Raw genomic sequence first — 19,516 nt, 5'->3', positions numbered from 1 at the left:
ATAGCTTTATTTTTTTAGAGATGAAAATTCAGTTTCTTGTCGAGAAAATGGGATTGTAGTTGATAGTCATAATTATGAGAAAGATCCAGCGCGTAGGTAGGTACACGTAATTTAAAAATTTTTACACTCATTTTCTAACTACGTAAGTAGGTAATTCCTTCATCGTCAGTCTTAGAAACTGAATTCCATTGTACGTCATTAGCCGGTGGGTGGGTAGTTTTAGAAATTAGTATCTGCGGATTCACTCGTTTTACTGGAAATCGCTTGGATCAAACGCTATTGTAATGGCAATTTAAGGTAACTACATCACAATTTTTTGAAATGTGCGTCAAAGCAGGATTAGGTAAGATCACAAAAAATACATACTTACATATGATTCGATTCAAATCACGGATGACGAATCACTGTTGAAAAAAATGATTTGATTCATTTTCGCAAATTAACGATTCGTGATTGATGAATGCAAATCATTTTTGATTGAACATGTGTTTCATTTGAAAAAAAAATAATGATAAAAACTGATTTTATTGTTTAAATATTACATTCTTGAATTATAATCTTCAACCACACCTACCTAACAGTCGAAAGCTAAAATAAACCTGATCATCTCCAACGTTTAATAAAGTGCAAGAAATAAATCTTCATCTCTGTGGGTAGTTAAAGTAGGTATCATAATAACTGTAAAATTAGGTACCAAAAATTGATCAAATATTCTCAAAATTAAATGATAATTTGTCAAAATTGTAGATATTATTTTAAAAATATTAAATTGACTTCACAATGATTGATAATTAGGGTCACCATCCTTAAATTAATCTTAAAAATCAGAATAGGAAATGAGCAACGTTTTGCGAAAATCGCTTACCTACCTACCTAATAATTCGTCAAAATGTCATGAAAATATCTGAAATTGACTAAAAATCAATGAAACTTAGCAAAAGTTGAGAAAAATATTGCAAAAATGCTCAAATATGAAAAAAAAATATTAAAAATGAGAAATAAATTGAGCAAATTAAAAACACTGAAATTGGCACAGAAATTACTTTGAAGTTACCAAAAATTTGGAATATCAGAGGAATTGTGCACAACATTGCTTGAACTTTGTTAATTAAAACTTCTGAGAATGACATAAAAACATTTAAAAAAGATTAAAACTTGGTTAAATGTCTCGTGAGTTGTTCTCAAAATTACATGAAAATTGTGAGAATTATAGGGTAGAAAATAATATAAAACTTGTCAAACTGACTTCTCAGTCTTTGAAAATATAGCCATAAATTGATTTTTGAAAAAATCAACACAATTGAGCAAAATTTATGAAAATTGCTTGAAAAAGTGTTAAAATGCCACGAAATAATTATTAATTACAAGTACTATTAAAACTTGAAATTGACATGAAAATAGCTGTAAATTACCAAAAACTTTATGCAATTTGAATTTCGACAGATTTGTTAAAAAGACATGAAAGCAACCAAAAATAACCAAAAATTGATAAAGTGTACTAGAATTTGAGCAAAATTAGAAATTCCATGAAACTTGGGTGGATTATAAAACAATATAAGTAGAACTATTGATGAAATTAATCAAATTATCATCAAAGTGGAATAAAATTAGACAAAAGTTATGTAAAGTATCATTAAAACTACAAAATATCATTTTTTGTTGTTTTAAACCTGTTTCTTTCAAACATTGATTTTCAAAAAAAAAAATTTAAAATTTAAAATCGAACAAATTGTATTTCCTTGGTGTGCAGGTTTTTTTTTGGGGGGGGGGTTCAAATGTTCATCTTGATAATTTTTAAGAAAATACTGAAAGAGGAAACAGTGCAATTTGTGACATCATTAACTGAATAATGTTTTAAACGCTTTTCAAACACACATTGAAACTCATAAGTTTAAAACTACCTATTTTTTAAACAAAAAAAATCACTGGACACATAATTTTTCGAAATCCTAAATGGAGTTTCTTTAAAACATTTTTTTTTTTTTCGTGAAACTAAATTTAGAATGAACTCAGAAGGTCAGAAAATGTAAATCTTTGTATTTTACCCCAAAAAATTGTTTTTGACTCTCATTTCCCCGAATGTCATACGCATTTTGATCAATGACTGAGATTCTAATTCAAAGTGTAAGTATAGGTATTATCTCGTTTTTCTTCGTGAATTCGATCGAAATTCCTGGCATAATTTTTTTTGCTACTCTAATTACATAAATACTTATGTTGTTAAATAGATTTTGAATACAACCTACATACGTAGGTAGGTACCTACGTGTATTTCACGGTTTTAAAATATTTGTTAAAAATTGAAAAATCATAAAAAATCAAATTATCAAAGCAGATAGGAGATAGTGCGAAACTTGTGACAGGAAATTCCCGATAAGCTATTGGCATAAAAATGGAATATATCATATATTTCACCGGAAACTGCCTTATTTAGTAACCTTGGCTTTGACATTTTTTTCCAATTAAAAGGATAAAAAGAATAATATGAAAATCGACAAACGTGGCTTTTTAACGTCATGTCACTCTAGATCAGCGATGATTTCCTTTGTGAGAAGGATATGACAATGCGGTTGAATTTTTTTTCACGGTATATATTGATAATCATTTGATTAAAATATCGGCGACTTCCTTTGTTAAAAGGATGTGATGTTACAAAAAAGTGATGCGATTTTTTTTCAAGGTACGATTATTTACGCGGATTCGAGTCGTTCGCTGATTAAAATGGAAGCGACTTCCTTTGCAAAAATGATATGAAAAACTAGATAGGTGTTATTCTCGTATCTATTATAGCAGATAAGAATGATACAGCACGAACTATACCTAACGTACCTAACCTACCTATCTATCTACCTACCTGCCCAAATAGTTGACAAATTTGGAAATTGACAGCATTGTTTTTCAAACATGCAATCGTATTTATTATTGTTTTTTTTTTCAGTTTAGCTGAAAAACGTTGTGCCTATTTTGAATTAGGTACGAGAGTAATCGATCAAGATTTCAATCGAGCACTTATGGATGCCTATTTGCACCCCTTATGAAGTTTTTTTTTTCAAAACTATCTTGTCGAATGTCGATCTCATTCCTCGATTTTTTTCGAATATTGGTTCAGATCGAAAATCGCAATCTAAATCGTATGCTGTAAATAATGAACGTGTGATGAATTTTTTATGTTTTTTTTACAATCATTCGAACATTTTGAACAAAAGATCACAAAATCAAAAATCGTGATTCGGCAATTCTGGATCCATCCGATCTCGTGAAAAAATCGAAATCAGATCGAATCGAGATCGTTACATCTCTGTAACAAGTATCTACATTATGGTAGATTGCCAAAAAGAGCCGGAGAATGTTCACCAAATTCAGCAGAGGCCTTTATTTCAAGTTGAAAGTTACTCAAAAAATTTTATTAGCTCCAAAGATGGCCCTGGAGGAAAGAGATGAGCAATCAAAGAGGAAGAATTTTTTTAAAAAATTGGCATCTTTCAATATTTTGATCTAATTAATGCGAAATAGTTACGGAGAAAACATCTTCAAAACAAGAATTTATTCAAAAATAAGCGATTTGAAAATTTTTAGTCTCTCAGTAGAACCCTTAATTGTGACTGGGCCATTTTTCTACAACAGGTTGGGTATGGGCTAAAGCCAAAAAACCATAATTTTTTCGAAAATGTTCCCTCTAGAGGCACCTTCAGAGCTAAAATATTTTTTGAGTAACTTTCATTATAAGAATTCATATTTCAACAGAGTATAGAGAAACATAAAGCAGCTTCAAAAAATGTTTTTGCTTCTCAAATAAATAACTGAAGGTCCTACGGGGTTCTATATTGTCAAAATGATTGAAAAATCCTATTCTGTGAGAAAAATCAAATAACAAATCACTATCCCACGAAATCATGATAATATTTAAATGATTAACCTTTGATAAGAGTAAAAGACGAGTATGTATGTAGTATTTTAGGCTATAATTTTTTCAACAAAAGCCTTAAAATCTCAAAATATGCCTTTGAGGCGCTGGAAACTGAAAAACTTTTATAGGCAATTCTCCTACTATCAATGTGTTTCTGGGATAATCATACGTATAACACGATTTTAAAAAGATGTACTTTTTTGAGCCCTAAAAAAAAATGTTGAAATTTTGAAAAAATTAGCAAAGTACCTAATTGCAAAAGGAGCTCAATTTAAAAACAGCTTGACTCCATAATACGAATAAGAAAATAATGTATCTTTGCCGAATTAAACCTAATAAACCAAATCTAAACCCCTCTCTACACGGGTGTAATAATCTTGCAATTATAAAAAACCCCTCCCCCGGGTCTGGGCCAGCACACTGTGAACCTTTCCATTTACCTATTTTCAAGTAGGTAATTCAAAACGTGCTCTAAATATGTCGCCTCCTTTCAAGTCCAGCTTTAAAAATAATGCAAAAGGTCCTAAGTGTCACTTCAAAATATATTGGGGGCTCAAAACTTTTAAAGCTTTCTGGAGGCGGAAAGAAGCATTTTACAAAAAAATGATGTCGAGGAAAATTGTGGAAAATTAAATTACCAATCGTCATAGTCTCGTTAGTTTTTTTCTAGGAGGCTTAGTTTTCGATATACCTATTTGCAAAAGAAAGTAAAAATCGAAAAAATTCAATTTAAAAAAAAAATGTTCTCATTTTATCTCATTTTTTTACGTTTTTATAATGCAAACGTGTTCTTATCTTAAATTTAACTTATTTCATGTTATTCTACGCACTTTCAAGTAAGTACCAGAATCCATTTTTTGAAACATTATGTACCTTTTCTCGGAAAACATCACATTATCAGTTTTCATAAATTTTTTTCTTTAAATGCATTTTTCTCAAAATTTTGTTTTTCAATCCTTCAACTTTAAGAAATGAAAAAAGGTGGGAAAAAATGAGCTAGGAGGCTGGGATTGGTCTCATTCGACTCGATATGATGTCTAGTTTTCAAAATGGCCAAAAAATTGAAAATGAAAAACCCGACTTATGGCCCCTATTGTCAGAACAGGTCACATTTATTTTTATTTTTATCAAAACACAATGCTTCCAAACTTCCACAAAATTGCATAAAAATTCCAAATAAGGTCCAATTTTTGCACAAGAAGGTCGTAAACACTTCAACATTTAGTATTCAGAATTAATTTTTTACCCAATGGAAATTTGACTCTGAACTATTCACTTATCAAAACTTTAAACGTGAATATGTAACTCGAAAACTGGTTTTTGACTATTAGGTCCCTTTGAATTCTACATAGATAGGTATACGTATACCTACAACTTTGAAATTCGAGTTTTTGGCTAAAAAGTCATAAGCACTAAAAATATGTGAATAGGTAGGTAGTACCTATCTAGTCCTATGCACATCAAGAGAGAAAAAAATTAGGAAACTCATTTTCCTACCCATGAAAGTCAACCTACATATGAACGCTAGGTTCGTATTCAGTGAGCTGAGCAGCCCTGAAATGAACATCTTTGTGATCATTTCGTTCAATTTTTTTTATATCCAATTTCCTGAGAAGACTTTTTATGAAAAATTTTTGAATAAAATTCGTAGAATGAAAAATGTTTGAATTCATGGAATGAAAAATTTTTGAATTCGTGGAAAGAAAAATTTTCAAAAGCCACCAAGAACAAAGTCAATCACGCATGGTCACTGATTAGTGAATCTGTCACCCAAAAGTCACCAGAAAGTCGTACCTATATTAATTTTCATATTTTTTGGTAACTTCTCCTGGCTATCATAATTACATTAGCAAGTTTTCAGTTTTGATACAAAGTTCTTACATTCCAGGTTGCGACGTTGATGTTGTTCCACCTTGTTTTGACTCCTCATATTCTTTGCACCCTATCCGGCTGTCTTGGCGGATGAGGATCAGTCTGACAGAGACTTAGGGCCATTGCTAAATTGATGTCCATACAATTCTAGGGAAATTAATGGTGGATGGTACTGGTGGTTTCCTGTTGCCTTCCACCATGATTTTCTGTTGCGGTTCACTCCCTTGCCCAAATTTGCCAGTTTTTAGGCACTGGCATTTGTCTTCTCACTGTGAAGCTCTGCACTTCTCTAGGGCTGGAATGAGTGAGTTATTGGTGTTCTGTAGCTCTTATGCATTCTTGTTTGTAATCTGTATTTATGTAGGTAGAGGCTAGACCCTGAAAGAAACTGATACGCTAGAAACCGGCTAATATAGATGGAAATATAGGCTATCTCCTGTAAAGAAGTGTGACTATGACGATGACAACGGTGATTTCTTGGCGAATGACTCATCAAAAGTCATTAGAATTCACCAAAAGTCACCAAGTACAAAATCAATCACATGGATGCACTGCTTATAGTGAATCGGTCACCAGAGAGTCATATACATATTAATTTTCATATGTTTTGGTGACTTCTTGGTGAATGGCTCACCAAGTCCTCACCAAGTCACCAGAATTCACCAAAGGTTACCACTGAGTACAAAATCGATCACATGGTGACTGCTTGATGAACCTGTGACCAAAAAGTCACCAGATAGTCAGTTGAGAATTTTTTATGTTCTGGTGACTTCTTGGTGACTGACTCAGACACCAGGATTCACCAAAAGTCTCCAAGTAAAAAATCGATCAGAAATGCTTATTGCTTGGTGAACCTGTCTTCAAAAAGTCACCAGACACGGTCAAATGGGAATTTTCTATGTTTTGGTGAATGATTTTTTTTTTTTTTTAGAAATTCCACTTCTGAAAATGAAAAGCAAACAGGCTTGAACGAACTGAGGGCAAAATCTTTCAAAAATTCATAATTTGAGCTTTTTTATGTGAAGAGTTTGATTTTTTTGGTTTCAAAATTTTAGAAATTGATCAATGATGGTTTTTCGTAAATTTCAAATTCGAATAGGAAAATAAAAAAAGCCTGAACATATTGTGAGGAAAAGCTTTCAAAAATTTGAGTTTGAAGAGGTAAAAGAAAGTAGGTACACTTTTCATTCGAGTAGTTCATTTTTTGATTTAAACATTTTTTGAGTGTGAATAATAGATTTTTAGAAAGTTCGATTTTGAAAAAGAAAAATCAACAGGCCTGAGCGAAGCGAAGTACGATGTTTTCAAAATTTTATAATTCGAGAAGTAAATTGTTGGGTATTTTATTTTTACAAGAAGTCAATTTCTGATAATTTCTCCACATATATGTATGTAGTACCTATCTAAGTACATTATAAGATACCTACACAAGTTTTTTGAAAACAGTTTTTCAAAATCCACGAACCTTTGTCAGAGACAATCACACTACACGCTCGTGTTTAAACGCCCTTATCATCAGAAATATTTTCATATTTTTCTATACCAACCGTCCGGATCAGTATATCACACCGGATGGATAAATTACGGGATGTGATCGCGAGATTGTCAATTTCCCAACCAGATTATCAAACGGAAAACGCTTTGTTATCTAGAAATTAAAAGATTTTACCGGATTATCGGACGCCAATTAGCATTTATTATTCATTTTATGAGTATATTTTTCGACCGTAAAAACGTATAAATTCGACGAATTTTGTACATGTTCTGCATTACTGTGGAACTGGTGAATCTGTTTGTAGGTAGTTATTTATGGTGACTTACCAATAACGTATCCAATATGTCACCCTTGTTTGTGTTTACTTTGGTGTGTATTTTTAATGGAGTGGTGTTTGGTAGGTATGCAGACATCGCATTCGAAACCCAATCGAATGATGGTTGTATACCAGATTGTGACAGGTAAATCTACGTTAAATAAAATGATAGTTAAGTAGTCTAAAAAATGTGAAAATAATTTTAGATAGGTATAAGTAGGTAGGTACCTACGACCTAACAGAAATTCTGTAGTAAGTTAGTAACGTAGGTAAAAATATACAAACATTTCTATATAGGTTTTTTTTTAAAACTGAAGGGTAAGACTGAGCGTGGACTTTGAATTCTCGAAGAAATTATTTCAATTATTTCGTATTAGTATTTTATTTGAGTAGGTGGGTTCTTACATTAGAATAACAAACCCTATAAAAAAAATTGACGAATTCCACCAAGAACTGTATATTTTATATTTGAAAACTGTTCAAGTACATGGACCTTGCTGCCGTTGTGAAAAAATATTAAAATTTCTTTAGGTACCTACCTAGACTACCTACATATTATAAAAAATTGCAAAATTAATAATTCTTCTCATCGACGCGTATGTTGCAGCGAAATTTACTGTAAAGGCGTAAATAAAAAAGGAGAGCACACACTTTTGCACGATGTTCAGATGGCTCGTATATACGAAGATGGTACGACATTCGTCAAAAGCAGAATGAAGTATTCGGAAGCTGAAATCCTAAAGAAGTACGCAGCTGCAAAAGACAAGAAAGCCGATAAAAAGCTAAGTTCAGCTGAATTGGAGAAGTTTGTCAGTGAAAACTTCAAAAATCAAAGTTTACTTAATGGAACTCTGCCTGATTACACTGATAACCCCCCTATTCTAAAAAAAATTGAGAACGCGGCTCTGAAAGAATGGATCTTAAAACTGAATCAGCTGTGGAAAACTTTATCTAGAGATGTGCCAAAGGAACTTGAACAAGAGGAAAAGTCTAACGAGACAAGACGTTCTTCTTATGACTACGTACCAAATACGTTTGTAGTAGCTGGAGGAAGATTCGATGGTAAGCCCCCCTCCCCACCATGAATAAAAAGCGTAATGTAGATTTTCCTAGGCTAAATTATCATTTACATAACTCATTTATTTATTTGGCACATTTTAACTTGTAGAAATGTACTACTGGGATACTTATTGGATCATAAAAGGATTATTATCTTGCGGATTGAAAAATACTACAAAAGGAATCATTGGAAACATGGTTCATCTCATCAAGAAATACGGGTACATACCGAATGGAAACAGGATATACTATTCAAAAAGATCGCAGCCACCTATGCTCACCCAAATGGTTGACACATATTACAAAGAGACAAACGATGAAAGCATAATCAAAGACAATTTGAAAGTAAAGTCATCAATTTTTTTTACTAAAATTTGGCATATTTTTGTGTGATTATCCTTATCAAAGCATAACGAGGTAATGTGTCTATGTAATTTTGTATTCAATTTCCGCAGTACTTGGAATCAGAATTCGAATGGTGGTTGAAAAATCGTAAAGTAGAAGTGAAAAAAGGCGGTAGAACGTACCATTTGTTCCGTTATCACGCTGTTGGCTGCTATCCTCGGGCTGAATCTTATAAGTAAGAAATATCACCTACATACAATGAATCCTACTTTCTATGTACTTTACTTACCTACTTCATATCGGTAGACATTTCATGTACCTAAGCTTGTAAAGCAGGCCCGCCGATATCTTTCATCTACTAAAATGATTTATTCGTGATCCGCTCCTCCATAAAAATGACCCAAACCAATTTTGAAAATTTCCAAACCTTCTACTCTCCCAACAAAAAAATTCCAAGCTCAAATTTTTGGAAAATAAATGATGACTTATTTCAAAAAAGCAACAATTTTTTCGAAAAATCTCTTTTTCTTGCTTAGGTGTTTCTTTTTGATGAAAAATGATGATTTGTACGCTAATCAATGCATGAAAAATGCTTTAAAATCAGGTTCTTAATCAGGAATGGACAAAAGCGCCGAGCCTTCTCACCCTCAGACAGCGAAATCTCTGTTTAAGAATTCAGTTTTTCTTGCTCCTTATTCTTTCAAAATTCAGTAAACTCCGTCCCTCTCCCCCTCTCACCATCAACCAACGTGAATTTCGATAATTTTCGTAAGAAACTTTATCTAAGTACCTACTTAGCAACCATTTCCACAGGTTTTTATGGGCAACGTTGAAATCAAAGATAGGTAATCATTTTCATGTTTTTCTTTTGAAAAAAAAATTGACAACTTGACGAGCATTTAAGCTATCTAGATAGGAACACATAAGTTCAAGTAGGTATACCTAATGTTAATCAATTTAATTCATTTACGTAGGGAAGATTTCGAGCTCCTTGAGAACTACGAGCCCCAAGATCCAGAGATAGCGAAAGTTATCTACGGTGGAATCAGATCAGCTGCGGAATCGGGTTGGGACTTCTCTAGTAGACATATGAGGAATCCAGAAAATGCCAAAAACAGTAAGTTTCAATATAATCACCCTCGTTCGTTATCAAAATGACGATGAAGAATTCTTTCAAATGTTCACTGAAAATATCTAACATCTTTTTCTCTCAATGACTAGTGCAAGATGGCTTGAGGGATATGAATCCTGCCCAATTTGCGTACGTCGAACTGAACAGCATTTTGTATTCTAACGCAAAGTTATTAGGAGAGTGGGAACGTAAATTTGGAGATGAAAAGAAAGCAGATGTAAATGACAAGTGGGCCAGCAAATTTTTGGACGCGATTGAAAATGTATGTACAACTTTGAATACCTACATTATTCATAATTCATCGCATAAGGGCTTGTAATTACCTAGAGTATTCATTAATTTGCACAGGTATTGTGGAATGAGGAAGTAGGAATGTGGTTAGATTACGACATACTGTCGGGAAAAAGCAGAAATTACTTCTACGCCAGTAATTTCGCAGCTTTGTGGAGCAACGCGTACAAAAAGAATGCCACCAAAGTAGAACTTACTGTAAAATACCTCGAAAGAAACCAAATGGTGTTTGGAAATTTGACATCCGAGCATTTTGGTGAGTCATTTGATTTTTGATAAGTATGTAGGTACCTATCTATTTCTATAGGGTAGATGTAATCATGAAGATGATAAAATTCAACGAGATAATTTTCAGGACTACCTACAAGCGGTGCCAACGAGTCTAGTTCGAAACAACAGTGGGATTACCCTAACGTTTGGGCTCCTTTACAATCTTTCGTCATTCGAGGATTAAAAGAAAGCAATAATCCGACAGCTGAGAAAGTCGCGTACAACTTAGCTACATCTTTCATGAAAACATCGTACAAAGCGTACGAGAATGATAAAGAAATGTATGAAAAAGTAAGTACAAATCTGTGTTTTTACCCCATACCCAAACTACAGAATTTTCCCAATGGAATATGATGATGATGATGATCGATAAAGTTACTTATACTACCTACCTACCTATTTATATCTGATTGATTTTTCAGTATAATGCTTCGGTCTACGGTGAAAAAGGAGGAAAAGGAGAATATGGTTGCGCTACTGGTTTTGGTTGGACAAATGGTCTCGTATTTGAATTATTCAATTTGTGGAACTGTTTCCCTCTATCCGATAACATTAAATGTCCGAATGCTCCGAAGATTGAATAGGTAATTTAGTCCATTAGACGATGGATGCAACTACCTATACAACACTGAATTCATCGTGATACTGATGAATTATACTCGTATTTTTACAATGGATATTTATTTTTAATTTTATGTACGCCTGATACTTCAGTAATTGGCAATAAAAACTATGCATTTATTTTGAATTTTTTTTTGTGGAGTTTGAAATCATGTAGGTAGGTACCTACTTATGCACGTGGGTCTAGTCCTGGACTTCAAGGTGCTCTTACAAAATGTTTTGTTCTTGTTGCTCGGTAAATTTTATCTTGCGCTACTCATTGAACCATGATAGAATTGTGAGTCATGCTCAGAAGTTCCAATTATAAAAAATGTTGATAACCCACTTGACGTTTCGTGAAAAAAATGAAGGTTTAATCTTTACAATGTCCGTACCTCCAACTCGATGATCCAAATTTCAGGTACGAATAGGTAGGTATAATTTTCTTTGACGAATTAAAAAAAATTGAAAATGAGCTCGTCCCTTATTCAAAATTTAATCAAGTTAAGGTAGAAACCTGAAAGGTCAGAGGGGGATAAGAATGGTGATTTGGCCCCAGAGAACTTTGGGGTTGATATTTGCAGACCACTAGCCCACCCCCTCCGATTTTTAAGATATCCCCTTTTTTGTGAAATAGAGATTTAAAAAATTCTCAGCACCATTTTTGCTAGTTTTTAGTATGTTGTAGGTACCTAAAAGAGTCACCCCTCAAAAAATTGACACCCCCCTTCACCTATAATTTCCCCTTAGTTAAAATTGTATCTCGTAACTTACGAAACTGGCATTTTTAAACGTGTTTTTGATCCCTCCAAAAAAAAATTTTTCAGAAAAAAGGTTGGGCGTGTCGTGTTTAAAAATTGGAAAAACTTGAGGGGGGACGAGTAAAAACAGCATTTTTTTTAAAAAAGTCAATTTGTTGATGACTGATGTGTCCTTTTCGTATAATTCGATGCCTCTGAACACATATATCAAGTCAAAATTGAAATTGCACTTCTAATACCCCCTCTCACCATCAGAACTCTCCATTAAAGGGGACTTATTCGAGGGTTAAGAGTGATGAATCGACCCTCGGCTCGGATTTTTTGAATATAATCCAAAGGTATCTTTAGGGGACCAAAAAAACATTTTTAAGCGCATAAATTTGGTTTGTCTTCCCCTCCCCCTCATTCTACATTTAAGAAAAAGATTGGGATTTCTATGTTAAAAAACCTATTCTTTCTTCGATCACTTGACTAAAAGAGTACATGGAGTCTAATTCGTGAAAATTTTTTCAGGTTTTTTTGAGTAGTAAACCTTGGTCAAAAATTTTTAAAACCAGAGAAAAGACCAGTAGATCAGAATTTATTGGGAAATATCAATTTTGATGAACAAAAGTTGAATTTCCCCCCGAGAGCTTCAGGGTTGATATTTACATGGAAGGTGGGTAGGTAAGGTACCATTGAGCAATGAGCATCCTCTGTCAGGAAAGTTTCAGACCACCCGGTCCCCCTCCCATTTTTGAGGTAAGCTCCCTTTTCTAAAAATATTATATTCATTTTTGCAGCCCCATGTGAGTCGATTTTCTCAATTTTTTAGTATGTTGTAAGCACCTACTTGAGGCATTCACCATATATGACGTTCAGTTTTATGCTACTCTCATCCGAACCCCTCCAGTGTCTCTGCCCCCACCTCAATTTTTACTACCTATATTAAAAGTTGAGCTATTTTCATAACAAAAAGCTAATTTTTGGATTTTTTGAGCAATTTGGGTCACAACATACTTTACCTATCATGAAAAAATTGGACGTTTTTTTTTTCATTTTTTTGAAAATTCAAAAGTATTGAACTCTGTTTCAATCGTCTTTCAAGGTCCATTCTCCAGATTTTCAAAAGAAAAAATATTGACCATGTGTTCAACTTTCAAGACAGCTAGCCGTTTGTGATGGAAAATTTTTAGTCATCTCAATTTTCACTCGATTCGCAATAATTTTGGGTGAATGTAAAAATATTGTTAATTAGGTTAGGTTTACTCACTGCCTACGTTTTTCATGAAACCATGAGAATGGCAGTGTTTCTAGAATTTTGTAGGTACCTACTTACTTCCATTAATGATCTGTGTATCTATTTTGAATTATTTGCATCCAATGTAGGGAGAATATGGTTGCCCGAAACTGATTTATGTACGTTCTAAATCGAAATACCTATTTTCTCAATTGGTAAGGCATAAAAACCACGAAAAAAATGGAATACCTAGATGCAGTTGATTGAATGCGCACAATCTCTATAGCTAAAAAGTTTGGAATACCTATATAAATAAAATTTTAGACATCACGTATCTCATTAAGGTTCGAGTCAGAGGCTCAAATTTTTTTTAGCGTTTCTTCATCACATCCTAAAAAAAAAATTTGTGTAAAATTCAAAAAATGATTTCAAATACATTAAAAGAAACCTGAACTGCAGTGTAAATTTTGTTAGTACATATGTATGACGGTTGTTGGTTGTTCAGTGGAATCAAGACTTCAAGATAGATAGTTTTTGGAAATGCAGGGAAAATTCTATCTGCATTGGTGACATAAGTCACACATGTTGCGTTTAGAGTATCATCATCACTGACGTTCGTGTCTTCGTAAAATCATCAGATCATCTGCATTTCGGGAAACATACACATATACTCGTACATCGCCAGATCTGCGTATGCGGTTCGCTGATTTTTGGAATAGGTAGATTAGTTGCGGGCGCAAACGCAATACTTCTATTATCTTGAGTACATGGCTCCAAGAAATTGAGGCTTTTTTCAAATATTCAGCATGATTCATTTTGAATGACCCTACTTTATTGTAACGATGTAAAGAGTAACATTATATAAATTCAATAAAATTAATAAATTGTCTTCATTGAGTCTTTGCGAACAAGTGCGAATCTGTTGTGGTTTTCTAATATGATCAGTACCCATAACGTAGTCGACATGTTATCCTTGATTGTGATAATTTTAATGTGTACTGTTTTCAATGGTGTGGTGTTCGGTAAGTGTATAGATACGTGGAGTGCACGAGAAACGGACGTTTGTCAACCAGATTGTCTCAGGTGAATTTAAATTACTTACCTACCTATATGATCAGTGTTTTTTAAAAAAAGACAAAACAAACGGTTTTTTTTGTTTTAAACAGAGTTTTAAACTGCCGGATTCTCATGTGTTTTAAACGTGTTTTAAACATGTTTAAAATGTGTTTTAAACACGTTTTTAACACAAATTCATTTGTTTTGGATTCAGTTTTTCAAATATACGTCATCCAGTCATCAACTTTTAAGATGCGACGTCATAAAATAGCTATAAGGCTCAAGAAATATTAAAAAATTGAAATCAAAACACAAAATTTGCCTTAAAAAAAAGTATAAGAAGAAAAATGAAAATCTAAAAATTCAATTCCTTCAATTTCACTACTTTTTTAACGAGAAATTGAAAAAAAACGTGTTTTTTTTAGGAAATTACAGTTGAAAAAAAAACTTGTTTAAAACAAAAAAAACCATTTTAAACAGAACTTTGTTTTAAACATGGTCCGTTTTTTTCTCGACGTTTAAAACACTGTTTTAAACACACGGCACTGTTTTAAACTGACAACACTGTATATGATATTATATTATGCAAAGTGATAGTAATTAATTTAATGTTCACAATACGATTTTGTTAGGGGAAAAAATGTTGAAATATCGCCGTAGAAACTAATTTTTTTCATCGTTTTTAAAATTTCCAAAAATTGACAAAAAAATCAAAAAATGAACTTTGGCGTCCAAAATTTTGGATATCGGGGTTTTAGAATACGTTTTTTTTTTGGCTGGCTTCATCCTATAGTTTAAAGCCAAGGGTCGCAAATAGTACTTAAGTACTTGATTTTAAAAAATACAATATGTATGTACTTACATTAACATTTAGAACTTGGAAAATAATTTCGGGTCGTGTATTTGCAGCAAAATATACTGCATAGGAAAAGTTGGCAAAAACACTACACTATTGCACGATGTTCAAGTTAGCAAAATATATAGCGACGGTACAACATTCGTCAAAAGCAGAATGAAATACTCAGAAGGTGAAATTTTGAAGAACTACACCATTGCAAAAAATAAAAACCCCAATAAACGACTCAACGAAACTCAATTGGAAGATTTTGTGAGAAAAAACTTTGAAAATAAAACCCTGGAATGCGGAAAACTGGACGATTTCATGGAAAACCCTCCCTTTATTCAGAAAATTGAGAACCCTGATCTTAAAGATTGGCTTTTTGAATTGAATCAAATTTGGAAAAATTTATCGAGAAAAATGCCGGAATCTCTTCGAATAGAAGAAGAGACAGGAAACATGAGGTCTTCTTATATTTACGTGCCGAATACATTTATAGTGGCTGGCGGCAGATTCGATGGTAAGAATATGAAAATCAGTATAGGTACCTATGTACTTATTTATCAATCTTTCTATTTGTATCTGATTATTTTGAACTTCATTCGCAGAAATGTACTACTGGGATACGTATTGGATCATAAAAGGATTGTTAGCGTGTGGAATGCACAATACTACGAAAGGAATTATTGGAAACATGATTCATTTGGTCAAGAAATATGGCTTCGTACCGAATGGAAATAGAATTTATTATTCAAAAAGATCGCAACCACCAATGCTCATACAAATGGTAGACGTTTATACGAAAGAGACTAACGATGAAAGCATAATCAAAGAAAACATGCAAGTAAGTTGAATACCTATCGCTTCAAAGAAAAATTACGCACTAGATTGCATTACTGAGATAAATATTTTGTACCTACATTTTCGCTGAAAAATAAGCCAGTTTATTCATTGTAACCTTACAAGGGGTAGACCACTCGAAGTAAGTATTCACTTCCTTGGAAACTGCGCGGTCTAAAATTACCATACCCAAAATTTCAGATAGGTACCTACCTGAAGTGATTTTTTCGATGTTTAGCAAAGTTTTGAAAATCCAAAGTGACAATTTTCGTTCCTTTTTCCTAAATAATGTAGGTAATTTTTGAGAAAAAATGTTGAAAAGCAGTTCTGAAGCCGATATCGACCTCACTCCAAACTAAATTCGACCATTTCTGGACATTCTGGAGCCTCCATCGAGACTTGCGATTTTTCCAGAAGGCATGGATTTGAATTTGGGTGGACAAAAATCGAGTTATAATATAATTTTCGACCTATTGGTTCTCAATTGAGGGCATTTCGAGGGCATTTCTAAAAAATCAACAGATTTATTAGGAGGCAAAAATTCAAAAAAACAAAAGTTTAATTTTTGTGGAGGAATTTTTGAAACTTGCACGAATACTTGTAAAAATTACCACTTATCCAAAGCAACGTCATTTTTTCAACAAAAAAAAAACAAAATTTCTTGAATTGCAGCAGTTGGCATTTTTTTATAGTCCTGAACTAAATTGTTGAAAATTTTTTTTGGGTTAAAAATAAGGAAAAATTCTAATTACTGAATAATTAAAATTAGGCAGGAAAATCATATTTCAGACTAGAATGATTGGATAGGTAGTTTTTTTTTATGGACTAGGTACGTAAATTATTTTGACATTTTTCAAAATTTTGCACTCGCATTGCTCGAGCATCTTACTTGTCCTTTTTTCAGTACGTTTTCGAAAAAATTAAAGAGCAAAATATCGAATTTAATTTAAAAATTTTCCGAAGCTAATTTCTTAATCTGACAAAAGTTTTTTAAAAAATTGCACTTTTTTTCTCAAACACTCCAATTTTTCCAGATTTTTAGAGAAATGAAGAAAGTGGAGGGAATATTTAATAAAAGAAACTGATTTATTTAGAATTTTCGATTATACCTTCCGCCCATCTTTCACTCAGGCTGTTGAGTCTGGATTCTGAAAAAATTGGAAATCACGCTGGTGACTTCAAAATGACTGAAAATTGTTTCGAAACTGAATTTCGTCATTTTTCTGATTTTTACTGAAAAAATGCGTTAAAAAAATAGATTTAGAAAATCGTCATACTTATTTGAAGTTTCAAAAATTCTTCAAAGATTGAAAAATCAATTTGGTCAGCTGAAATTTTGGTTATGGGGTGTTCAGACCATAAATATTATATTTCTAAAAATCATATTCCCATTCAAATTAAAGATATGTAGACTCTTCGAGTGGTTCCCTTGTAAGAATGCTTAATTAACTAAGTATTTTATTTTTCATGTTCATACGTAGATGCTTGAAAAAGAATTCAAGTGGTGGGTGGCTAATCGGCGAGTAGATGTGACAATTAATAAAACAAGGTACAATTTATTTCAATACAACGCACCTAGCTGCTTTCCTCGGCCTGAGTCTTATAAGTAAGATAAGTACCTATGAAGTACATAAACATGAAATAGGTCGATATAATATGTATCTGCACTTACATATTTTATCACACTAAACATTACTCCTAATGAATTAATATAGAGAAGATTACGAGCTCCTGGAGAATTACTCTTCTGAAGATCCTGAGGCAACAAAAGAAATCTACACTGGAATCAGATCAGCTGCAGAATCAGGATGGGATTTTTCTAGCAAACATATGAGAAATCCAGAAAATGCTAAAGATAGTGAGTCAACGATAATTTCATTCGTAAACTATGTACCTATCTCCATACAAAAAAAAAAAAATTCGTAACACTGACAACCGCATTTTTTGTTTTTCATTGACTATAGAGAATGTTGGCTTGAGGGATACGTATCCTCCTCAATATGCCTATGTGGAACTGAACAGCATTATGTATTCGAATGCAAAATTACTAGCTGACTGGAAACGCAAATACGATAGTAAAAGTGAAGCCAAACTTTACGAAAAGTGGGCCAGCAGTTTATCAAATGCGATAGAAAATGTACTCATCCCCCCTCTTCATTGTATTAGAGAAGTAGACGTGTACCTAATTCAGCACCGTTTACTTTTCAGGTGTTGTGGAACGATGAGGTAGGTATATGGTTAGATTTCGACATAGAAGCTAAAAAAAGCAGGAACTATTTTTATGCCAGTAATTTCGCACCACTGTGGAGTAAAACTTACAAGAATTCTTCCAAAGTAGATCGTGCTATAAAATATCTAGAAGAAAACCACATGATATACTCGAACTTGACATCTAAATATTATGGTGAGTCGAGCTGAAATATATAGGCAAAGTGCATCTTGTGAAGTTACCTATCAATCTAAACAACGAATTATTTTTTAGGACTACCCGCGAGTGCTGATAATGAACTTGAATCGAAACAACAGTGGGATTTTCCGATTGTTTGGGCCCCCTTACAATTTTTCATCATTCGAGGATTAAAAGAAAGCAATAACCCGAGAGCTGAGAAAGTTGCGTATAGCTTAGCTACATCTTTCTTGAAAACATCGTATGCAGCTTACGTAAGAGATAAAGTAATGTACGAAAAAGTGAGTACCTATTTCATATTCTTATTTGAACTACTTACGCAGATTTCTCAGATGTACGTATAATAGGTACGTACATACATATTAGGTAATGATGATTCATATCGTTGTGTTTGATTGATGTTTTAGTACGATGCTACAACCTACGGAAGAATTGGAAGTGGGAGGGGAGAATATGAAGGTAGCGAAACTGGATTTGGTTGGACAAATGGTCTCGTCTTCGAATTATTCAACTTGTGGTCTTGTTTTCCATTGACATCGAATATTACCTGCCCAAATTCATCGAAAATTTAAATCTTACTTATCAGACGGTTTCCTGTGATAAATTATGAATTTATGACCTACTTCACTCATGCATGATTTTTATTTTTTTATACATTTAGTATGTAGTCAAAGGTTTTATATGTATAAAAGATTGCTCATAATTATATTTTTGTGCTTAACTTTTTTTTGACTTTCTTGTGAGTTGTAAGTATCATCAAAGTATAGAAATATACTGCTGATGAATTCTACATTGATGTGGCATGAAGCCTATCTCACAATTTAGGTATATGTACATAGGTACCTACATTTAAAAATAAGCAGGTACCTAGGTAAAAAGATAATCAGGAATGAAAAAAATACATAGGTAAAGGAAAGCCATGATAATCAGTTGAAACGCAAATGAACATTTTAAAATCCATTTATGCCCAAACTATCTTTTAGGTACCTATGTTGATCTACTTTAAATTCGTTCAACAATCAATTTTACAGGAAAAGGTTTAACCTTGTTTTTAATAGATACCCACTTCCTTTTCCTTTCAGGAAAAAAAATAATATGACAAAATGAT

General features: G+C 32.9%; 2 protein-coding genes across 2 annotated transcripts; both read left to right on the top strand.

Annotated features, from left to right (window-relative positions):
- Positions 1-7,527: 7,527 nt before the first annotated feature.
- Positions 7,528-11,428, top strand: LOC135833357 (trehalase-like). The gene is made up of 9 exons (XM_065347114.1): positions 7,528-7,735; positions 8,198-8,652; positions 8,759-8,994; positions 9,105-9,229; positions 9,969-10,111; positions 10,216-10,388; positions 10,475-10,673; positions 10,773-10,978; positions 11,110-11,428. The coding sequence occupies exons 1-9, from the start codon at positions 7,617-7,619 to the stop codon at positions 11,269-11,271; spliced, it is 1,818 nt and encodes a 605-aa protein (XP_065203186.1). The 5' UTR covers positions 7,528-7,616; the 3' UTR covers positions 11,272-11,428.
- Positions 11,429-14,155: 2,727 nt separating this feature from the next.
- Positions 14,156-19,130, top strand: LOC135833356 (trehalase-like). Its single transcript, XM_065347112.1, has 9 exons — positions 14,156-14,350; positions 15,233-15,681; positions 15,770-16,005; positions 17,483-17,607; positions 17,717-17,859; positions 17,966-18,138; positions 18,210-18,405; positions 18,484-18,689; positions 18,816-19,130. The coding sequence occupies exons 1-9, from the start codon at positions 14,205-14,207 to the stop codon at positions 18,978-18,980; spliced, it is 1,839 nt and encodes a 612-aa protein (XP_065203184.1). The 5' UTR covers positions 14,156-14,204; the 3' UTR covers positions 18,981-19,130.
- Positions 19,131-19,516: the final 386 nt, after the last annotated feature.

The sequence above is a fragment of the Planococcus citri genome, chromosome 1 (assembly GCF_950023065.1).
Source record: "Planococcus citri chromosome 1, ihPlaCitr1.1, whole genome shotgun sequence".
NCBI classification, from domain to species: Eukaryota; Metazoa; Arthropoda; class Insecta; order Hemiptera; family Pseudococcidae; genus Planococcus; species Planococcus citri.
Note: the sequence above shows the minus strand (reverse complement) of the source record. Positions and strands in the feature narration are given on the sequence as shown.